A 20339-nucleotide genomic window follows, 5' to 3' on the forward strand; every position below is an offset into this window, starting at 1 on the left:
CCAGACTCCAGACAATTAGTTGTTTAAAGCAATTACTTTAATGTAATACAGAGGCACCACCTTTGCAATAGATCGACCAGAGGTGAACAAATCTGCAAAAACCTTTTTTTGTTAACGAGCAGTAGGGGTTGTGTTGTCGTCCCCTGTATCTATCTATATATATAATATAAACGAATCGATCTGTCTGTCTGTCTGTCCTCGGGTGTGTGTCTGTCCGGCTATGCGCTCGAAAGTTATAGAGCGTACCTACGCGCGCGTTACCTCCGAAGAAAGCTTACGGTTCCGGGACGGTCGTAAGCGTATTTACTTTTCGGTCGGACGAAAATTGTTCGCGCCTTATTTAAAAAACCTTCAAAATTAAACTCATTATCTGCTACTTAGCATTGATTGACTGACGTCAAGGTTCGACCAATCCTGTGCCGTCACGATTGACCAATCCTACAGTACAGTCCCCTGATGGTTGGCCAATCGGTGTGTGTGTGTGGGCGGGACTAATCGTTTTCATCTCAGGGATGTGCCAGCCATTGCTTCACTGCTTCCAGCTCAAACTACTCTGCTCATCCAGCTTTGAAAAAGTTAGTATCTCTTTTAAAAATAACATAACATTTACCAAAAACGTTTTATAAGTACTTTCACTTTCATCTTTCAAGGTATTAAAAGGTAGAAATGTTGCCCGGCAGCAGATTGAGAGAGGGACACAGACAGGGCCCAAAGCCTGGGACTCGATTTAAACCGCACGGCCCAAAACAGCCCTGGCAAAGCCGGGCTCCCCCAGCTAGTTGAGTAATAAAGCATAGTGCCACAGAGTGGGAAGGTGTAAGTTCAATCCTTCACATTATTGATGCCTGATCTGAGCCACAAGAAGTGAAACCTGGAGCATCACCCACAAGCCGAAAGAAATATCAGACAAGATTTCCTGTCTGCTGGTAGTTCCATTTTTAACTCACAATGAGAAATGAGACATGCTAATTCCATCACAATAATGTTGATTGTAATTGAAGAGAAGAGTTATTTAAAGCAGGAAAATTACTTATTTAATAATGATCAAATTGGAAAAAAGGCTATGGCAAATGGATAGGCTGTGTTTTTATTTCTGATTCATTCTAGTTCCTAAATACGATCATTTAACAAGTTATGTAGGTAATTCAGATATTTTATCTACTAATAGGTATCGCTTTCAATTTTTCAGACAGTTCCACCTGCAAGACCAGAATCTCCAGTGTATGCAAATTTGCAAGATTTGAAAATATCTCAAGCTAACCTACCCTCAGTTCCCACTAGCCCTCCGTTGCAAATACATGGTGAATGGGAGGTGCACAAAGATGCCACAGGACGCACATACTATTACCACAAAGGAACGCAAGAAAGAAGCTGGAAACCCCCTCGATGGACAAGAGACTCTGTAAATAAAGAACATGATAGCCAAGGGGATTCTGTAAACCATGGAGTAAGTACCTGCATTTAATAACGAGATTTATTAATAGAGACTGCTATGGTGTAGTATTTTCAAAATTCCTATTATGTATTTTGTTATTGTTTAGGAAGATAATAGCATTTTGCTAGGTGTCAAGAGTGATTGTCTTGAGAGAGGTATATTACTTTTAAGAATAGTACTGCCAGTTCAGAGTTGGGGCCGAATAAAGCACTCTCTACTCTGCCTCAATCTCAGAAGAGCATCCCAACTGCACCAGGGTGACATTTTCTGCTTCTTATGCTAGCCATTTTGAGAAATCTAAGTGAGATTGTCAATTTGGTACTGAATTGGGGGAATTTTGTAATGGGAGTCCATACTTTCTATTAACAGGATTTAGACTGCCCAAACTCATTTCATAAGAACATAAGAATTATTGCATTTCAAACCCTTACAGCTGGCAGATAGAACAAACTTTGTCTATCTGGTGAAAGGACTGTGACTAACCCATTGCATCAGCTGGTCCCCATTTTTTAAAATCTCTCCAAAATAAGGAAAATAGCAATTACGGGACTTTTTTAGAAATAATGTAAATAATTACATAATAAGGTTTTCATTTAAAATAGAAATCAAGATATCAGGAAGGAAAATTTTATGATCTGCAAACTTAAGGTGCAGCTTATATACTGTACTTGTATGAATTAGAAGTTTTATGAAAATGGCTAATTAATGTGAAGTGTAATGCAAATATTAAGTGACAATTTCAGACTGAGTTTAAAAAAAATTAAAGTAGTAACTGTTGCATTAAATAAACATTGTGACTCCTGACCAGCAGAAGCACTCTGCGCATAACTGTCAGGTCCCAAATTTAAAAAATAACGTTCACCACAACAGACGGAGGATCTGAGAAGTGCTGAAGCATATCACTTTCATTACGACTGTTACAGGAATCTCCGAAAGCTTCTAGCCTCAGAAATGTAATTTGCAAAATATTAACAAGTAGTCCTCCAATCCTCCGGCACCACACCTGTAGCCAGAAAGGATTGGAAAATGATGGTCAGAGCCTCTGCTATTTCATCCCTTGCTGCTCTTAAATTTTCAGAGGAAAAGCAAGGAATGGTTGTATGGAAAGATACTGGAGTGTGTAGAGGAATGGAGAGATTGAAGGCTGTTATTACATAATTCTATGAAAGTGAGAGTGCAGGTAGATAGAGGAATAAAAAAGGCCAGTGGCATTTTAGGTTTTATATATAGGCCCATAAGGTATAATAGCAAAGATCAGTCCAGGGACAATTCTTTCACCAATACACTGCTTCATGGTGCTGCATGAACAGCAGAGGTCAAATCTATACTGAAGTTATGTTTACAAAAACCTATATATATTTTTGCTCACCCCAGAAAGGATATCATGTAAAGCCTTTTTAAAAAAAAAAAAAAAAAAAAAAAAAATACGCACAGAACTCAGAATAATTGATGTGTGGGACAAAAATGTGCACATTTTGCCACCAGGGATATAATTGCTTCCCATTGCTGAAGTGTGTTTAGTTGGGACGCAACTGTGACTTTGATGTGTTTCTATGCTTGTATGTGACTAAAGGAATGAGCTGTGCTGCATAACACTTGAACAATTTAGCTCATGAGAGCTTTATGTTTTTCAATGTAAATGATGTGAAAATTTGGAAAATAGTATTTGCAAAAATTCTAACCAGAAGGGGATGCAATAGCATTTCTCCAATAATGGAACAAAAAAATGCAGCGATAGAATCTGTGTTTTTTTGTAACACAGCGGCATATGGTTCACATTGTCAGAGAGGGTTCTTCATGAATAAACTGTTCGTTTGTATTTTATTGAGGTAGGGCTCTCACCCTTGGCGGGGGGGGAGGGGGGGGGAATATTTCCAATTTGGTAGCCCAGAATATAGTCTTCTGCAGCTTCAGGAAGTGAATCAGGATTAGGGTGAAAATTTTATGTTGTATATTTTTTGTGAATGGTTGTAGTTATAATTGATCAAAGTTAAAATACTGGTCACAAAAGTATAGGATACTTGCATATTAATGACTCACACGTTCATCTGAAATTCCTTTCTCCACAAATTTAGCAGAGGTATTAAACTATTTATCTCCACTGAGTTAACACCACTCCTAAAGTAGTGAACAGAGCAATTTCAAAAGCCTATTGGGCAAAAATTGCGGTCGGAGGCGAACCTCCGGAGTACGCCCCTGACCCACGGAAGGAATACGCACCTACCTGATGGCGGCGAGGCTGCCGAAACTTGCGGTCTGATGCTGCGAGGCGAAGGGCAGCGTAATGGCCCAGGGATACAGGTGTTGCGGAATTGTACCTGGGATTACGTGGGCCTGGTCCTCCAATTACAAAGCAGAACTCAATTTTAATCATTTCCGAAGGGAATCCTGTAATCAGATGTAATTGCAATTTACGGGATTGGAATTTAATTCCGAATTGGCTTAATTCCACCAACCTCACAAAAAAGTAATTTTTAAATAATTTTCAACATAATTAAAACTAAAAATTCATCTGCGATATTAAACTTGCGGGTTCAGCATGTCTGTGTAGTACACAAAATATTGGAAATTTCAAAATGGTGTCATGCTATCATAATAGTGAGATTCCTCAGCATTTCTAATGCTGTATGTTTAAGACATTATACAATTTATAGGCAGGTCACTTAAAGCTATTTGAATTTTGAACTACATTTTACATAAGTGCTTTCCAGTCACACACACTGCATACATTTTTATTCCAATACTATACCTTGCATTTAATGCAGTAGATCTCTGTACCAGGCAATGGAAGTGCACATATTAGTAGAATACATACATGTGATATTATCAAAACTGTTGTATGTTGATGTTTTAAGTCAGTTGATTCTGCAGATGCAACAGTGTAGATTGTATGTAGTACTTGATGTGAAAGTATATAACTTACATCTGCTAACTAGATATAATGCCATTATTTGCTGAAACTTATGAGAGTTAAGAATCAGAAACCATTTAGTACTTAGATTTAAAAGTTAATTCGAAAACATTCCCTTAAGGCTCTATGCATGTGCAGTGTGGTACTGAGCCACAAACTCTAGTAAGGTCCAAGGATTGATCCTAGCTCTCTACTGAGTTAGCTGTTTTCAGCTAGCGTCCTTTTGATGTTCCTGGGCCAGAAAGGGAAATAACAACCCAAAACCCTGCTTGCAGTCATTATCCAGTGACCTCTCTTGGAAAATGTATGTGTTTGTAAAGGTCAGATAAGGATAGGATTGTGCTCATAGTTGAAACTCTGTCCATAGCAACATAGGAGCAGGAGTAGGCCATTCAGTCCCTTGAGCCAGTTTGCCATTCAATGAGAACGTGGCTAATCTGTATCTTAACTCCATCCACCTGCTTGGCTCCAAATCCTTTTATACCCTTGTCTAGCAAAAATCTATCTATCTCGGATTTAAGATTATTAATTGAGCTCGCATCTGCTATTTGTGGGAGAGAGTTCCACACTTCTACCCTTTGCGTGAAGAAGTGTTTTCTAACTTTTTTCCTGAATGGCCTGGCTCTGATTTTAAGGTTATATCCCCTTGTCCTAGACTCCCCCACCAGCGGAAAAAGTTTCTCTCTCTCTCTCTCTCTCTACCCTACCAATTCCTTTCAAAATCCTAAAAACTTCAATCAAATCACCCCTTAACCTTCTTTATTCCAGGGAATACAAGCCTAGTTTATGTAATCTCTCCTCATAATCTAGCCCTTGGAGCCCTGATAACATTCTGGTGAATCTGCGCGGCACTCCTTCCCAGGCCAATAGATCCTTTCTAAGGTGCGGTGCCCTGAACTGTACATAGTACTCCAAATGTGATCTAACCAGAGCTTTATGTAGCTGTAGCGAAACTTCCTCCCCTTTTATATTCTAGCCTTCTAGTTATAAAGACTAATATTCCATTAGCCATTTTGATTATTTTTTGTACCTGACTACTACATTTTAGTGATTTATGTAGGTGGACCCCTAAATCAGTTTGAACCTCTACTGTTCCTAGCTTTTCACTATTTAAATAGTACAGTACTCGGATCTGTCCTTTTTGATCCAAAATGGATGACCTCACACTTGCCTGTGTTGAAATCCAACTGCCACAGTTTTGCCCACTCACTAAATCTATCAATGTCTATTTGTAATTTTATGATTCCATCTACACTACCTACTATACCACCAATCTTTGTGCCATTGGCAATCTTGGATATATGGCTCTCTTTGGTGTTATCTAAGTCATTAATAAATATAATGAATAGTTGAGGCCCCAGCACAGATCCTGTGGGACACCACTAGTCACTGCCTTCCAATTCAAGTACATAACCCATTATCCCTACTGTCTGTCTTCTAGTGCCTAACCAATCTCCTAACTAGGTCAGTGGACGTCCCCCTCCCCTCTGCGTCAGTGGACGTCCCCCCCCCCCCACCCCATCTGCGTCCGCAGACATTACTGTATCTACTACTTTGAATTTTTTGAGGAAGTAATTAATTAGGTTCGTTAGACATGACCTACCCTTTACAAATCCACGTTGGCTCTCTCTAATCAGCTCAAATTTCTCTGTGCTCCGTCCAAGCTCGCACAGGAAAACTCACCAGTTAAGCAATGCACCAGTGCCCATGGAACCATACTTCAACATGTTCAGAAGATGAATGGGGCAAATAAAACTGCAACAACTTGTATTTATATAGCGCCTTTAACGTAGAAGAATGTCCTAAGATGCTTAACAGAAGTATAATCAGCCAAAAATGGGCACCAAGCCAAAAAAGATGATATCGGAGGGGTGACTATGCGCTTGGTCAAGGTGAATTTTAAGGAGTTGAGGGAAGTGGAGAAACGGAGCGGTTTAGGGAGGGAATTTCAGAGGGTGGCCAAGGCAGCTGAAGGCATGGCTGCCAAAGGGGATGCACAAGAGACCAGAGTTGGAGAAAGTGTTCTGGGAGAGTGGTAGGGTTTGAAGGAGGTTAGAGATGGGGAGGTGAGGCCGAGAATTTAAAATCTGACCCTCTGGCGACCAGGAGCCAATTTAGGTTAGCGAGGAGAGCAGTGATGGGTAAGCAGGGCTTGGTGGGGGGGGGGGGGCGGAGGATAAGATGGTGCCGATTCTTGTGTAAGCACACTGATTTAAAGGAGCTTATTTGCATTCAGAAAACAGGATACAGGAAACTTTGTGCTATCCGGCACCGACAGGACCGAGCTGTTGCATCCCATCAAAACTGCCGGACAAACCAGCGCTAATGTTGAAACATACGGAGATTTTGAGCTCCGCATCTGGCAACAAACCCTGTTGCTTAGCAACGGCTTCTAAACAGTCGGCCGTACCTTGCAAGCGTCTCTGTAGCTTAGCAACAGCTTCAGCGAGACCTTGCAGAGCCTGACTGGTGGGAAAAAAAAGCAACGAAAAGAAAAAAAAAACTAACGAAATGGCTCCTGATTTTTGCCGGTGGCTCGAGCATTCCGGACAGTTAACCTCCGGATAAACCAAAGTTTCCTGTACCATATTTGTTATGATTATTGGTCAGTTGTGGGAGAACACGGAATGAAATGTTTGCTTCATTTCTCTTGCCTTTAAATTAAGGGGGTGCTTTCTGTCAAAGGGAAATCTGTATCTACTTCTGTATTTTTTCAGTAACAGCAATTCTCAAATGCCTGAAGCTTACATAATCAGACACATAAAGCACAACATGTTCCTTCTCTAAATGCTTCCAGCATCACATCACAGAAGAGAACTGCCGCAGCATTTGCTCCAGCCATACAGATAATCAGTTTGATTTACCTCCACGCGGGTGGTCAGAAGAAATGGATGAGCGTGGCCAAACTTTGTATGTCAATGAATATACTAATGAAAAGGTACTTTGATTTCTTCTCTTCAGTTGATTTGCTCCATATCTGTCTGCTCTTACTGTACTCTTTTTCTTGGGGAAAAAAAATCATCTGTACAGCTCTTTTTACTGATGTAAGTTGCAGTAGTAGAGGTTAATGGATTGGCAATTTCATTGGATTGAGTTTGACAATCGCTGTTAAATTAAAGCACCATGTTTTATTGGCAATAATGAATGAACTATCAGTGCAGGTGCAAGTAAATGAGAAGGATTCCTATCAATCAATCTGAATGTTTATTGATAGCATTTTCAATGGGGCGAGGATCACATTTTAGGGGCAAGCTATAATTTACATGTACTATGCTGTTTGGTATAAAGAGCTTTGGATGTCCTTGTAAGTTTCTGTTTGACTTCTTGTAGGTATCAAGAAGTTGAGCAGATCTGCTATAGTCTGGTAATGTCATTAGAACAGTTAATTATATTTTTTAAATTAAATATTTGCTAATGGAAAAGTAACAAGTTTTTGAGAGAAATGAATATCCACCCATCACCAAGGAAATAGTAAGCCTTTGACACCCTGTTGTCACTATTGCAGTTGATATCTTATAAACTGACTGAAGTCCCCTTTTACATTGTAAAGCTTGGTGTTGCTGATTTCCCATGTCCGAATTTCAATATTTTCGGTTGGCCATAAAGAGTTTGGAGTAAAGCTTTAGTGGAGCATAATGCTCATGCAAAATCGCAGCATTTTCAATTACCTATTTGATGTGGTATTAAGGCGGTGCTGAAGCCTGTGAACATATGTAGAAGAGTGTAAAACCATGTCTTTGTTTACAGTGGATGAAACATATTGATGATCAAGGCCGAACATATTATTATCGCGCAGATGGATCCAAATCTGTATGGGAATTGCCACAGGTGAGTGTGTTGATTTTGTATGGTTGTTCATAGAAATATAGAAACATAGAAACATAGGAGCAGGAGTAGGCCATTCGGCCCTTCGAGTCTGCTCCGCCATTCAACGAGATCATGGCTGATCATCCAAACCCTAGCACCCGGTCCCTACACCGACAGCCATCCCACCCAAGCCCTATCCCCGTAACCCCACATATTTAATCCCCCCTAACACTAAGGGTCAATTTTTTTACCTTGGTTCAGATGAGAGATTCATTATTGTTTATTGGTATTTTTGTTGAATATTTTGCAAAACATTTATTATGATCTGTCTTAAGAAAGAGGTGACATTAGCAATCAAAGTGTAGCTGCACAGTAGGCAAGTATGAGCTTTTTTGCATCCCATTCTTGGGGAAGGAAGGATCAGACTATTGTGATTAATAATATTTTTGTCATTTATAGATGTTTGAATGTTCTTTCTTAGCCTGGGAGATGTTTGACTGCGGATATGAATTTCTGTCTGGGTAATGATGAACTAAATTGAATGTTGGCCTCAGCAATGTTGCATTTTAAAACAGCATTTCACATGGAGTACACACTTTCCAATTATGGTTAATTGGAAATTGTGGTTAATGGTGTCAGCCTTGGCTCAGTGGGAGCACTCTGCCTCTGAGTCAGAAGGACGTGGATTCAAGCACCACTACAGACAGTTGAGCACATAATCTGGGCTGACACTTCAGTGCAGCACTGAGGGAATGCTGCACTATTGGAGGTGGAGTCTTCGGACGAGGTGTTAAACTGCTGTCCCCTATACCGGCTCAGGTGGACCTAAAAGATCCTATGGCACTATAACGAATTGGAGGAGGGGACCGAGTGTAACATATCAAAGTTTGCAGATGATACTAAGATGGGAGGGAAAGTAGTGAGTGAGGAGGACATAAAAAACCTGCAAGGGGACATAGACAGGCTAAGTAAGTGGGCAGAGATTTGGCAGATGGAATACAATACTGGAAAGTGTGAGGTTATGCACTTTGGCAGGAAAAATCGTAGAGCAAGTTATTATCTTAATGGCAAGAAACTGGAAAGTACTGAAGTACAAAGGGATCTGGGGGTCCTGGTGCACGAAACTCAAAAGGTTAGTATGCAGGTGCAGCAAGTGATTAAGAAGGCCAATGGAATGTTGGCTTTCATTGCTAGGGGGATAGAATATAAAAATAGGGAGGTATTGCTTCAGTTGTACAAGGTATTGGTGAGACCGCACCTGGAATACTGCATACAGTTTTGGTGTCCATACTTAAGAAAAGACATACTTGCTCTCGAGTCAGTACAAAGAAGGTTCACTCGGTTAATCCCGGGGATGAGGGGATGGACATATGAGGAGAGGTTGAGTAGATTGGGACTCTACTCATTGGAGTTCAGAAGAATGAGAGGCGATCTTATTGAAACATATAAGATTGTGAAGGGGTTGGATCGGGTGGATGCGGGGATGATGTTCCCGATGATGGGTGAAACTAGAACTAGGGGGCATAGTCTTAGAATAAGGGGCTGCTCTTTCAAAACTGAGATGAGGAGGAACTACTTCACTCAGAGGGTGGTAGGTCCATGGAATATGCTGCCCCAAAAAGCTGTAGAAGCAACATCATTACATAAATTTAAAACAGAAATAGAGAGTTTCCTAGAAGTAAAGGGAATAAAGGGTTACGGGGAACGGGCAGGAATTTGGACATGAGTCTAGGTTCGGATCGGACATGGCCCTGTGGGTAGCGGAGCGGGCCCAGGGGCCGTGTAGCCTGATCCTGCTCCTATTTCGTGTGTCTAATTCTGTTAGATTCAGGAGATGGTTCAGTGATAGTAGATTGGCGGTTAGGATCAGATCAGCCATGATCTTATTGAATGGCGGAGCCGGCTCGAGGGGCCGATTGGCCTACTCCTGCTCCTATTTCTTATGTTCTTATGTAGCAGGCACGTTCTCCCGATGTCCTGGCCAGCACTTATCCCTCAACAGGCATTATAAGAATATGAGAAAATATTTCAAAGGAACAGTAAAAAGAGAATTGTTAAAAGTGAGGTGGAACCCCCAGAGACAATTATCAATTTGTATCTGATGATCAAAAAATGAGAGGTATTTAGTAACTACTTTGCATCGGTTTTTACAAAAGAGAAGGATGTCTGAGAGGAGGTGAATCCTGGAGTGAGAAGAGTGATGATATGAACATTTTTAGATAAGTTAGGTAAGCTAAAGGAAGTTGAGGGCAGAATTTATAGCAGAAGACCTGGATATATGGGGGAAAGCCACATCTCAATTTAAAGAGAAATTTAACCATGAACTTGAATACATATTTCTGAAATGTATTGCATTTGATTTAAGTAGCTGTAATCCACGTCCTTCTGACTCAGAGGCAGAGTGCTCCCACTGAGCCAAGGCTGACACCATTCTGTAATGGAATAAAATTGCGTTACTCTATTAATATAGTTCAATTCTTTCTTGAAAGATCATTGATTCACAAAATCAATCCTAACTTTTAAAAAAATTGAAGAAACTGTTACTTTGTTTCAATAATTTAAAAAATCTGTTTCTATAATTAAAAAAAATCTATTTCCTATTGTCTCCTGCCCATCCTCTGCAGCAGATAGCTTCTCAAGCCAATAAAGAGGGCTGGAGCCTTGTTCCCAGGCCTCTGCAAATGCTGTTCTGCAGCAGTTGGTGTCAAGTACTCCATCTTGGATCTGGCACGAGCAGATTGTGTGTATATATATATATACATATATATTATTTATATAGCTAACCTAGACAAGAGCATAGAATCTTACAGCACAGAAAGAGGCCATTCAGCCCATCGTGCCTGTGCCGGCGCTTTGGAAAAAGCTGTCCAATTTAATCCTGCATCCCAACCTTTTCCCTATATTAGCCCTCTTCAAGTACACGTCCAATTGTCTTTTGAAAGTTTCTATGGAATCTGATTCCACCACCCTTTCAGGTAGTGGGTGCCAGATCTTAACAGCCCGCTGTGTGAAAACGATTCTCCTCATTTCCTCTCTAGTTCTTTTGCCAATTATTTTAAAACTATGACCTCTAGTTACTGACCCATTTGCAATAGGAAACTGCTTGCTCTATCAAAGCGCCTCATAATTTTGAATATCTCTATTAGATCGCCCCTTAACCTTGTCTGCTCTAAGGAGAACAATGCCAGCTTCTCCAATCTCTCCACATAACTGGTATCATCCCAATAAACCTGCTTTGTACCTTCTCCAAAGCCTTAACATCCTTCCATAGTGTGGTGTCCAGAATTGTGCACACTACTCCAGCTGAGGCCTAACCAGTGATTTGTAAAGGTTTAGCATGACTTCCTCGTTTTTGTATTCAATGCCCCTATTTATAAAGCCAAGTATCACATATGCTTTCTTAATTGTCTTATCAACTTGCCCTGCCAGCTTCAAAGATTCATGAATATGCACACACAGGTCCCTCTGCTCTTACACCCCCCTCAAAATAGTACCATTTAGATTATACTGCCTCTCCATGTTGTTTCTCCCAAAGTGTATCACTTTACACTTATCCGCATTAAATTGCATCTGCCATGTGTCTGCCCAATTCACCAGTCTGTCTCTGTCTTCCTGAAGTCTGCTGAACATAACCTAAGAAATAGGAGCAGGAATAGGCCATTCGGCCCCTCGAGCCTGCTCTGCCATTCAATAAGATCATGGCTGATCTGATCTTGGCCTCAACACCACTTTCCTGCCCGCTCCCCATAACCCTTGTTGTATTATTTTTACATTTCTCTGAAATCTGCCTACAGATTTGCTCCTCCATCTCCTCCTTGCTATTTGGGGGTCTATAGTAAACACCCAGCAATGTAACAGCTCCTTGTCTGTTCCATAACTCTAACCAAATAGATTCAGCCTTTGAATCCTCTAGTATAGCATCCCTCTGTAGAACTTCTATCTTTTATCGTTGAAGGTCATGCCAGAGTGGCAAGATTAGAAATGCAAGGTTTGTGCATCTATAGTTACTGTAAAGTCACTTTGACATTGCTTATGAAAACTGGCTATGTGCCGATCTTGTGTCTTACAGTGCTATTGTTGCTAAATCCTCCCCACAGTGTAAATGGTAAGACTGGGTAACAACAGGAAACATTTCAGTTAAAGAAGCATTACTTCCTAAGACACACATTATTTTGCTTCTCAACTGACAATTTTATTTACTATGAAAAATTCAAGAGTGCAGTAGTTATATCAATTTTTCTTTTACATTGATATTCAGGTAATTGTTGGCTAAATCACGGTAGAACTACAACAATTTTGGGAATAAGCTCATAGAAGGAACAGGTGGCTGAGTCATTTACATCGCTCCCTGGGCTTCTGCCCTGTGGGAGAGGGTCTGGAATTTGCTGCTCTGTTTGAGGGAGGTGGACAGTTTGACTAAAAAGCTATTTTTTTCCCTGATCATCCTTTGTTCTGTTGCCATTTTCCTAATTTTCAATTGTGCTGTTTTAGCTTCAAAAAGTAGGAGGAATTGGGTGGCTTGTTTGTCTTTTGATTTTTAATGGAAAGAATTACCACTCAGTTGCTCATGCCCATCTATCGTATCACTACATCTGTAATATTGTTTATTAACTTTTGTGTGTATAAATATATCAAAGTTCACTACTCAACAGTGATTTAGTGCAAGCAATATCCCTTTATGGAATTCATCTTTGCATCCCTGCTGTCAGTGAACTATATTGTCTACATGGAATTTTTGCTTTGTTTTTCCAAATGCTCGATGGAAACCAGGGGTAGGAGGAGAGTTGTAAACAGACTTTCTTGTTCACACCAAATGTTCTGGATGCTGTACAAGGATCCTCTTGCCAAATGTCACCCCAGTGCACTTGCTCTACTGTAATGGAAGAATGCAGGGCTTTATGGAGGAACTCTGTGATTTGTTTTAAAACTTTAAAAAAAAACTTGTACAGAGTAATGCAGCCTCAATTCTATAGAAACACTGCAGTAGCAACACAAAACTACATTGTTATTACTCAAATGCAGCTGATTTTAAATAAAACTCATCAAAATAAATGTTGAATACAATTCATACAGGAGCAAGAGCACATTTTTCCTAGTACATATGCCTACACTATTTGTAGTGAGGTCATTGAGAATAAAGTAATTTGTGAATTAGTGGCACATAGGAGGACATGTGCAAGGAGTGAAAGTAGGGAACTTAAGTCATAATGGATTTACACTGGAAAAGCAGACGAAGAGTGAGTGTATTTGCTCTGAAAATACAGTCAGTGCTTTGTGGGAATGCTGGTTATAGTGTACATGTAGTCTAAATCTGGAGTCCGAGCCAGACCAGATTCCAAAGCAAACTGGAATGAGACTTCCTCGAGGAGGCAGTCCCACTCCATTTCACTCTCTGGATCCAGGTTGGCCCTGACTCTGGATTTATAGTGCCAATAAACTTAAGTAAAAATAATCTAACTAGCCTTATGATGTGCTGACAATGCAGACCTTTTACATTTTAAATTGTAATAATTTACTACTTCAGTTTCTCTTACAACCTTTTCCTTTTGTGTTTTATACCTTTTTTTTTTTTTCTTTTTTTACTCACATTTTTCAAACTTTTTACCATTTGTTCAGCTTTTTTGTTTTTGATGACCAACATGATGTTACTAAACTTTGGTCCAGAATCTTTTATAGACTGTGTTATCAAATCTCTGACGCTGATCTGAAGCTATCTGATCCCAAAATGTGATGTTTCTTTTAGCCTTTGTGGAATCTCCCCATGCTATTATCTTGAAGACAGCCTGGAGCCCTTTTTCCAGTCCTCTGCCAGTACTGCTGTGCTGCTTGCAATAAGGAGATGTGCAAGAGAAGCCTGGGGGTAGCTGCATTATTGGCTCACAAAGTTAAGAACATAAGAAATAGGAGCAGGAGTAGGCCATTCGGCCCCTCGAGCCTGCTCCGTCATTGAATAAGGTCATGGCTCATCTGATCTTAGCCTCGACTCCACTTTTCTGCCTGTTCCCTATTACCCTTGACTCCCCTGTAGTTCAAAAATCTGATTTATCTCAGCCTTGAAGATATTCAATGACTCAGCCTCCACCGCTCTCTGGGGTAGAGAATGCCAAAGATTCATGACTCTGAGAAGAAATTCCTCCTCATCTCCGTCTTAAATGGGCGACCCCTTATTCTGAAACCATGCCCCCATGTTCTGATTTCCCCCGAGGGAAAACAGCATCTACCCTGTCAAGCCCCATCAGAATCTTATATGTTTCAATAAGATCACCTCTCATTCTTCTAAACTCCAATGTGTATAGGCTCAACCTTTCCTCATAAGACAAACCCTTCATCCCAGGAATCAACCTCGTGAACCTTCTCTGAACTGCCTCCAATGCAGGTATATCCCTCCTTAAATAAGGAGACCAAAACTGTACGCAGTACTCCAGGTGTGGTCCCACCAAAGCCCTGTACAGTTGTAGCAAGACTTCCCTACTTTTATACTCCATCCCCCTAGCAATAAAGGCCAACATTCCATTTGCCTTCCTAATTACTTGCTGTACCTGCATACTAACTTTTTGTGCTTCATGTACGAGGACACCCAGATCCCTCTGTACCGCAGCATTCTGTAGTCTCTCCATTTAAATAATATTTTGCTTTTTTATTCTTCCTACCAAAGTGGATAACCTCACATTTTCCCACATTATACTCCGTCTGCCAAATTTTTGCCCACTCACTTAACCTATCTATATCCCTTTGCAGACTCTGTGTCCTCACAACTTGCTTTCCCACCTATCTTTGTGTCATCAGCAAATTTGGCTACAGTACACTCTGTCCCTTCATCCAAGTCATTAATATAGATTGTAAATAGTTGAGGCCCCAGCACTGATCCCTGTGGCACCCCACTAGTTACAGTTTGCCAACCTGAAAATGACCCATTTATCCCGACTCTCTGTTTTCTGTTAGTTAGCCAATCCTCTATCCATGCTAATATATTACCCCCAGCACCATGAGCTCTTATCTTGTGCAGTAACCTTTTATGTGGCACCTTATTGAATGCCTTTTGGAAATCCAAATACACTACATCTACTGGTTTCCCTTTATCCACCCTGCTCGTTACATCCTCTAAGAACTCCAGTAAATTTGTCAAACACGATTTTCCTTTCATAAAACCATGTTGACTCTGCTTGATTGTAGTATGATTTTCTAAATGTCCTGCTACTACTTTCTTATAATGGATTCCAGCATTTTCCCAATGACAGATGTTAGGCTAACTGGCCAATAGTTTCCTGCTTTCTGTCTCCCTCCTTTCTTGAATATGGGTGTTACATTTGCGGTTTTCCAGTCCGCTGGGACCTTTCCAGAGTCTAGGGAATTCTGGAAGATCACAACCAATGCATCCACTATCTCTGCAGCCACTTCTTTAAAACCCTAGAATGCAGCCCATCAGGTCCAGGGGACTTGTCAACCTTTAGTCCCAGTAGCTTGTCTAGTACTTTTTCTCTAGTGATAGTGATTGTTTTAAGTTCCTCCCTCACGCCCCTTGATTTTCCACTATTATTGGGATGCTTTTAGTGTCTTCTACCATGAACCGTGAAGACAGATACAAAATATTTGTTCAGAGTCTCTGCCACTTCCTTGTTTCCTATTATTAATTCCCCAGTCTCATCCTCTAAGGGACCAACGTTTACTTTAGGTACTCTCTTCCTTTACTTGCTAGTTTACTCTCAATCTATTTTCTCCCTCTTTATTTTTTTTTTAAGTCATCCTTTGCAAGTTTCTAAAAATTTCCCAATTTTCTGGCCTACCACTAATCTTCACAACATTGTATGCCTTTTCTTTCAATTTGACACCCTCCTTAACTTCCCTAGTAAGCCACGGATGGTTCATCCTTCTCATAGAGCCTTTTTTTTCTCACTGGAATATATCTTTGTTGAGAGTTATGAAATATCTCCTTAAAAGACTGCCACTGTTTATCTACTGTCTTACCTTTTAATCTATTTCCCAATCCACTTTAGCGAACTCTGTCTTCACACCCTTGTAATTGCCTTTATTTAAGTTTAAGACACTAGTTTCAGACCCAAGTTTCTCACCCTCAAACTGAATGTGAAACTCTTATCATGTTATGCTCACTCTTCCTTTACGATGAGATCATTAATTAATCCTGTCTCCTTACACATTACCAGATTTAAAATAGCCTGTTCCCTGGTTGGTTCCACATCGTATTGTTGTAAGAAACTGTACTGAATGCACTCTATGAACTCGTCCTCAAGGCTACCTTTGCCAATTTGATTTGTCCAATCTATGTGAAGATTAAAATCACCCACGATTATTGCAGTACCTTTCTTACAAGCCACCATTATTTCTTGATTTATACGCTGTCCCACAGTGTAGCTACTGTTAGGGGGACTATAGACTACTCCCACCAGTGACTTCTTTCCCTTTATTATTTCTTACCTCCACCCAAACTGATTCTACATCTTGATCTTCCGAGCCAAGATCATTTCTCACTACTGTACTGATCTCATCCTTTACAGAGCTACCCCACCTCCATTTCCTTTCTGCCTATCCTTCCGAAATGTCAAATACAGCTGAATATTCAGTTCCCAGCCTTGGTCACCTTGCAGCCACGTCTCTGTAATGGCTATCAGATCATACCCATTTATTTCTATTTGTGCCGTCGCTTCATCTATCTTGTTACAAATGCTGCGTGCATTCAGATAAAGAGCCTTTAATTTTGTCTTTTTACCATTTTTCCCTACTCTGACCCTATTTGCTGGTGCACTCTTATGCTTGTACGCTCTGTCCCTTCCTGTCACACTCATCGCTACCCTGCACTATTGCTTTGTCCTTTCACTTTTAACTTTTGAAGTTTCCCCTCACCTGAACCCCCCCCCCCCCCCCCCAACTATTTAGTTTAAAGCCCTAGTTATTCGATTCACCAGGACACTAATCCCAACATGGTTCAAGTGAAGCCCATCCCAATGGAACTGCTCCCTCTTTCCCCAGTACTGGTGCCCTATTGGGCATCTGCACGTCTGGTCAGTCAGTTGTGGATAAAGACTCCATTGTTGATCTAGTAGATGAGTCAGCCAACAGGTGTTTCCTGGCTTTCAACACCCTTTTCCTGTGCAATCAGCCTCTATGATTTTTAGAATGTAGTTCAGCTTATTGATGTGTGAACACAAAAGCAATGGAGAAAGCCCTGTTTATGAAACCCTTTTGGAGACACCAGTTGTTTCCAAGGTGCAAAAGTGTGGCAGGTCACCTATGAAAGCCAAGATGTCTGCACCTCCTCAGGGAATCAAAACATTTTGATACATCAAAATTGTCCTTACCAGGGAAAGAGCTGTTCGGGGGAACAGGGCGCACCTCCCATTTTGCTGAGGGACTTTCAAAGATTTTTTTTTTTTTTAAACTAGATACGACGTGCTCAAAAATGATTTAAAACACCACAATTTGAATAGACCTATAACCAGTTCTTTGAAGCAAAAACCTGATGCTGTCCATTGGAATTGAATGATTCCGAACAATTGTTATAGTTTTGTGGCTTCTTTACTTTTCTCACTAGACATTTTTGCTTTAGTGTTTCAGATTACTCTTGTAGGTTAACTATCTCTCGTGTCCCAGACCTAGTGTTTTCACACACTCAGTTCTCCAAATAAATTTGTAGCATTCCCAGGAAACAAACAGTGAGCCAAGCTTCCTCTATTTATTTCAATTGCTGGTTTATCTCATGCTTTCATTTGATGATCCTCATTTTTGGAAGGGTGCAGAATAATGCCACCAGACCTTGTTTTAGGCTTTAACTCCCAAACAAAATTATTAAAGAATAAAGAGATGAAAAAGCTTCATTTTTACGACTTAAGGATGTTCCAAACCATTTAACAGCCAATGAAGTACTTTTGAAGTGTAATTATTGTTGTAATGTAGGTAATGCAGCAGCCAATTTGCGCACAGCAGGGTCCCGCAGACAGCAACGAGATAAATGACCAGATAATCTGTTTTTAGTTGGTGAGGGATAAATATTGGCTAGGTCATTGCGAGAGCTCCCCCGCTCTTCTTTGTATAGTGCAATGAGATCTTTTACGTACACCGGAGAGGGCAGAGAGGGGGGGGGCTTCAGTTTGACGTCTCATCCGAAAGACTGCACCTCGAATAGTGCAGCATTCTCTCAGTACTGCACTGAAGTGTCAACCAAGATTATGTACTCAAGTCTGTGGAGTGCGGCTTGAACCCACGACCTGTTGATTCAGAGGCCAGATTGCTACCTCCAAGACTAGGCTTACACCTGAGTAAACTAACAAGTGAATATTAGCAATAACACATCATATATTGACAACACTTATTAAGCTTAGCTAGCTTCTTTTGTAGTGGAGGAAATCCATAATTTGCAGACGCTGTTATACTATGATATACGTAATATAAATAACATACTTTTTGTTTTCTCATCATCTGTGGAAACTATCTTTGCCTATCACTTTTTGAAGGCTACAGTCAGACTAACTGATTTGAACAAGACCTGTTTATAAATGCTCTCTTAAAAATAAAAGATCAGCAATATCTTTCATTAAAGGTTGCCAACAGACTCACTGATTTGATCAGGATGGGTTCATGAGTACCGAGAAAAAATGACAGACCAAGCTTGTTTAAATAACAATTTTTTTTTTTTTAAAGCTGCTCATCAAATATGTATGAATAAATCCCACAAAATGTTTGTATTACAATTGAATGGCTTGGCCCCTCTCTTGGACATCAGGCACAGACAAACTAAGTAAAATCTGTAACAATTGTAATAAGTTAAGCTGAAATATGATTTCTCTGAGCAGAATTAGAGAAGCCAGCACCATGCTAGATCTTTTTTGTTGCGGCAGCTTTAATTTTAATATACAGAATACTTAACCAATATCTAAATTTGAAAATGAATACAGATTTTTTTTTGACCAGATACCACTGGATAAGATGGGTCAACAGATGTGCTAGTTTATTGTAGTGTAGGAAGCATTCAGAACCTGTGATTTCCTAATACAGTTCAAATTCCATTCGTAACTACTGCTGTAGGAATTAGTGATAGGTATGCCATGCAGAAAAAATAATGAAATTTAGCCCTCGGTATACTAGTGCCATCCAGTGGCAGAAAATGGACTCTGTACATTTATTTTTCTTAGTACAGGTAGACTATCCTTTATCCGAAAACCTCGGGACCAGCCGAGTTTCGGATAAAGGAGAATTTCGGATTTCGGAAGGTGGGTCGGCAGGGGGGGGTCGGAGGGGGTCGGCGGGGGGTCGTGCGCACGACTTACGCTGACGCTCAGCGTAAGTCAGTCGGGGTCGGCGGGGGTCGGGGCCGGGGGGGTCGGCGGTTGTCGGGGCTGGCAGGGTCGGCGGTTGTCGGGGCCGGCGGGGTCCGCGGGGGGGTCGGCGGTTGTCGGGGGTCCGCGGGGGGGTCGGCGGTTGGCGGGGTCCGCGGGGGGGTCGGCGGTTGTCGGGGCTGGCGGGGTCGGCGGTTGTCGGGGTCCGCGGGGGGGTCGGCGCTTGTCGGGGCCGGGGGGGTCGGCGGGGTCCACGGGGAGGGGGGGGGGGTCGGCGGGGGGTCGTGCGCACTACTTACCCTTTATCCGAACTTCCGAAACCGGAACCCTCTAAAAACCGAAGGTTTTTTCGTTCGTACGCACGACTTACGCTGAACGAAAAAACCTTCGGTTTTTAGAGGGTTCCGGTTTTCGGAAGTCCGGATAAAGGGTAGTCTACCTGTACTGTAATGAAAACAAGTAGTAGTTCAAGCAAATCCTTATTAAGACTAACATTCCTCTAACAAGGTGTCATCCTAAAAGCCGCCGCCTCCTTTCACCTCCAGGGGAAAACAGTCATGCTTCCTTACCTACTATATATAATTAATTAGAAATAATAGGATGTGTTTTATTTCTTTGTTATGCAAAGATGTGTTAACATAGGAACAGGAGTAGGCCATTCAGCCCCTCGAGCCTGTTCCACCATTCTGTTAGATGATGGCTGATCTGTACCTCACTTCCATTCACCGGCCTTTTCTTCACATCCCTTAACATATAAGGTGAAGTGCTGAGGCCCCAGTATAGTTCCTGGGGCGCGCCACTTGTCACTTCCCGCCAATCAGAGAATGTTCCCCCTATCCCTACTCTGTCTCCTACCTCTTAACCAATTACCAACCCATGTCACAGAGTTGACTCCAAT

General features: G+C 41.1%; 1 protein-coding gene across 3 annotated transcripts in view; it reads left to right on the plus strand.

Annotated features, from left to right (window-relative positions):
* Positions 1–20339, plus strand: part of arhgap12b (Rho GTPase activating protein 12b) — a 248580-nt gene that overhangs the window by 106547 nt on the left and 121694 nt on the right. For all 3 annotated transcript variants that reach the window (XM_085987657.1, XM_085987656.1, XM_085987658.1), the window contains exons 3-5: positions 1190–1447; positions 7144–7284; positions 8094–8174. In XM_085987657.1, the coding sequence (XP_085843783.1) occupies positions 1190–1447; positions 7144–7284; positions 8094–8174 (480 nt within the window). The remainder of the gene's footprint in view (positions 1–1189; positions 1448–7143; positions 7285–8093; positions 8175–20339) is intronic.

Source organism: Somniosus microcephalus, chromosome 5, assembly GCF_052327205.1.
Source record: "Somniosus microcephalus isolate GS21.2 chromosome 5, FLI_Smic_1.0, whole genome shotgun sequence".
NCBI classification, from domain to species: Eukaryota; Metazoa; Chordata; class Chondrichthyes; order Squaliformes; family Somniosidae; genus Somniosus; species Somniosus microcephalus.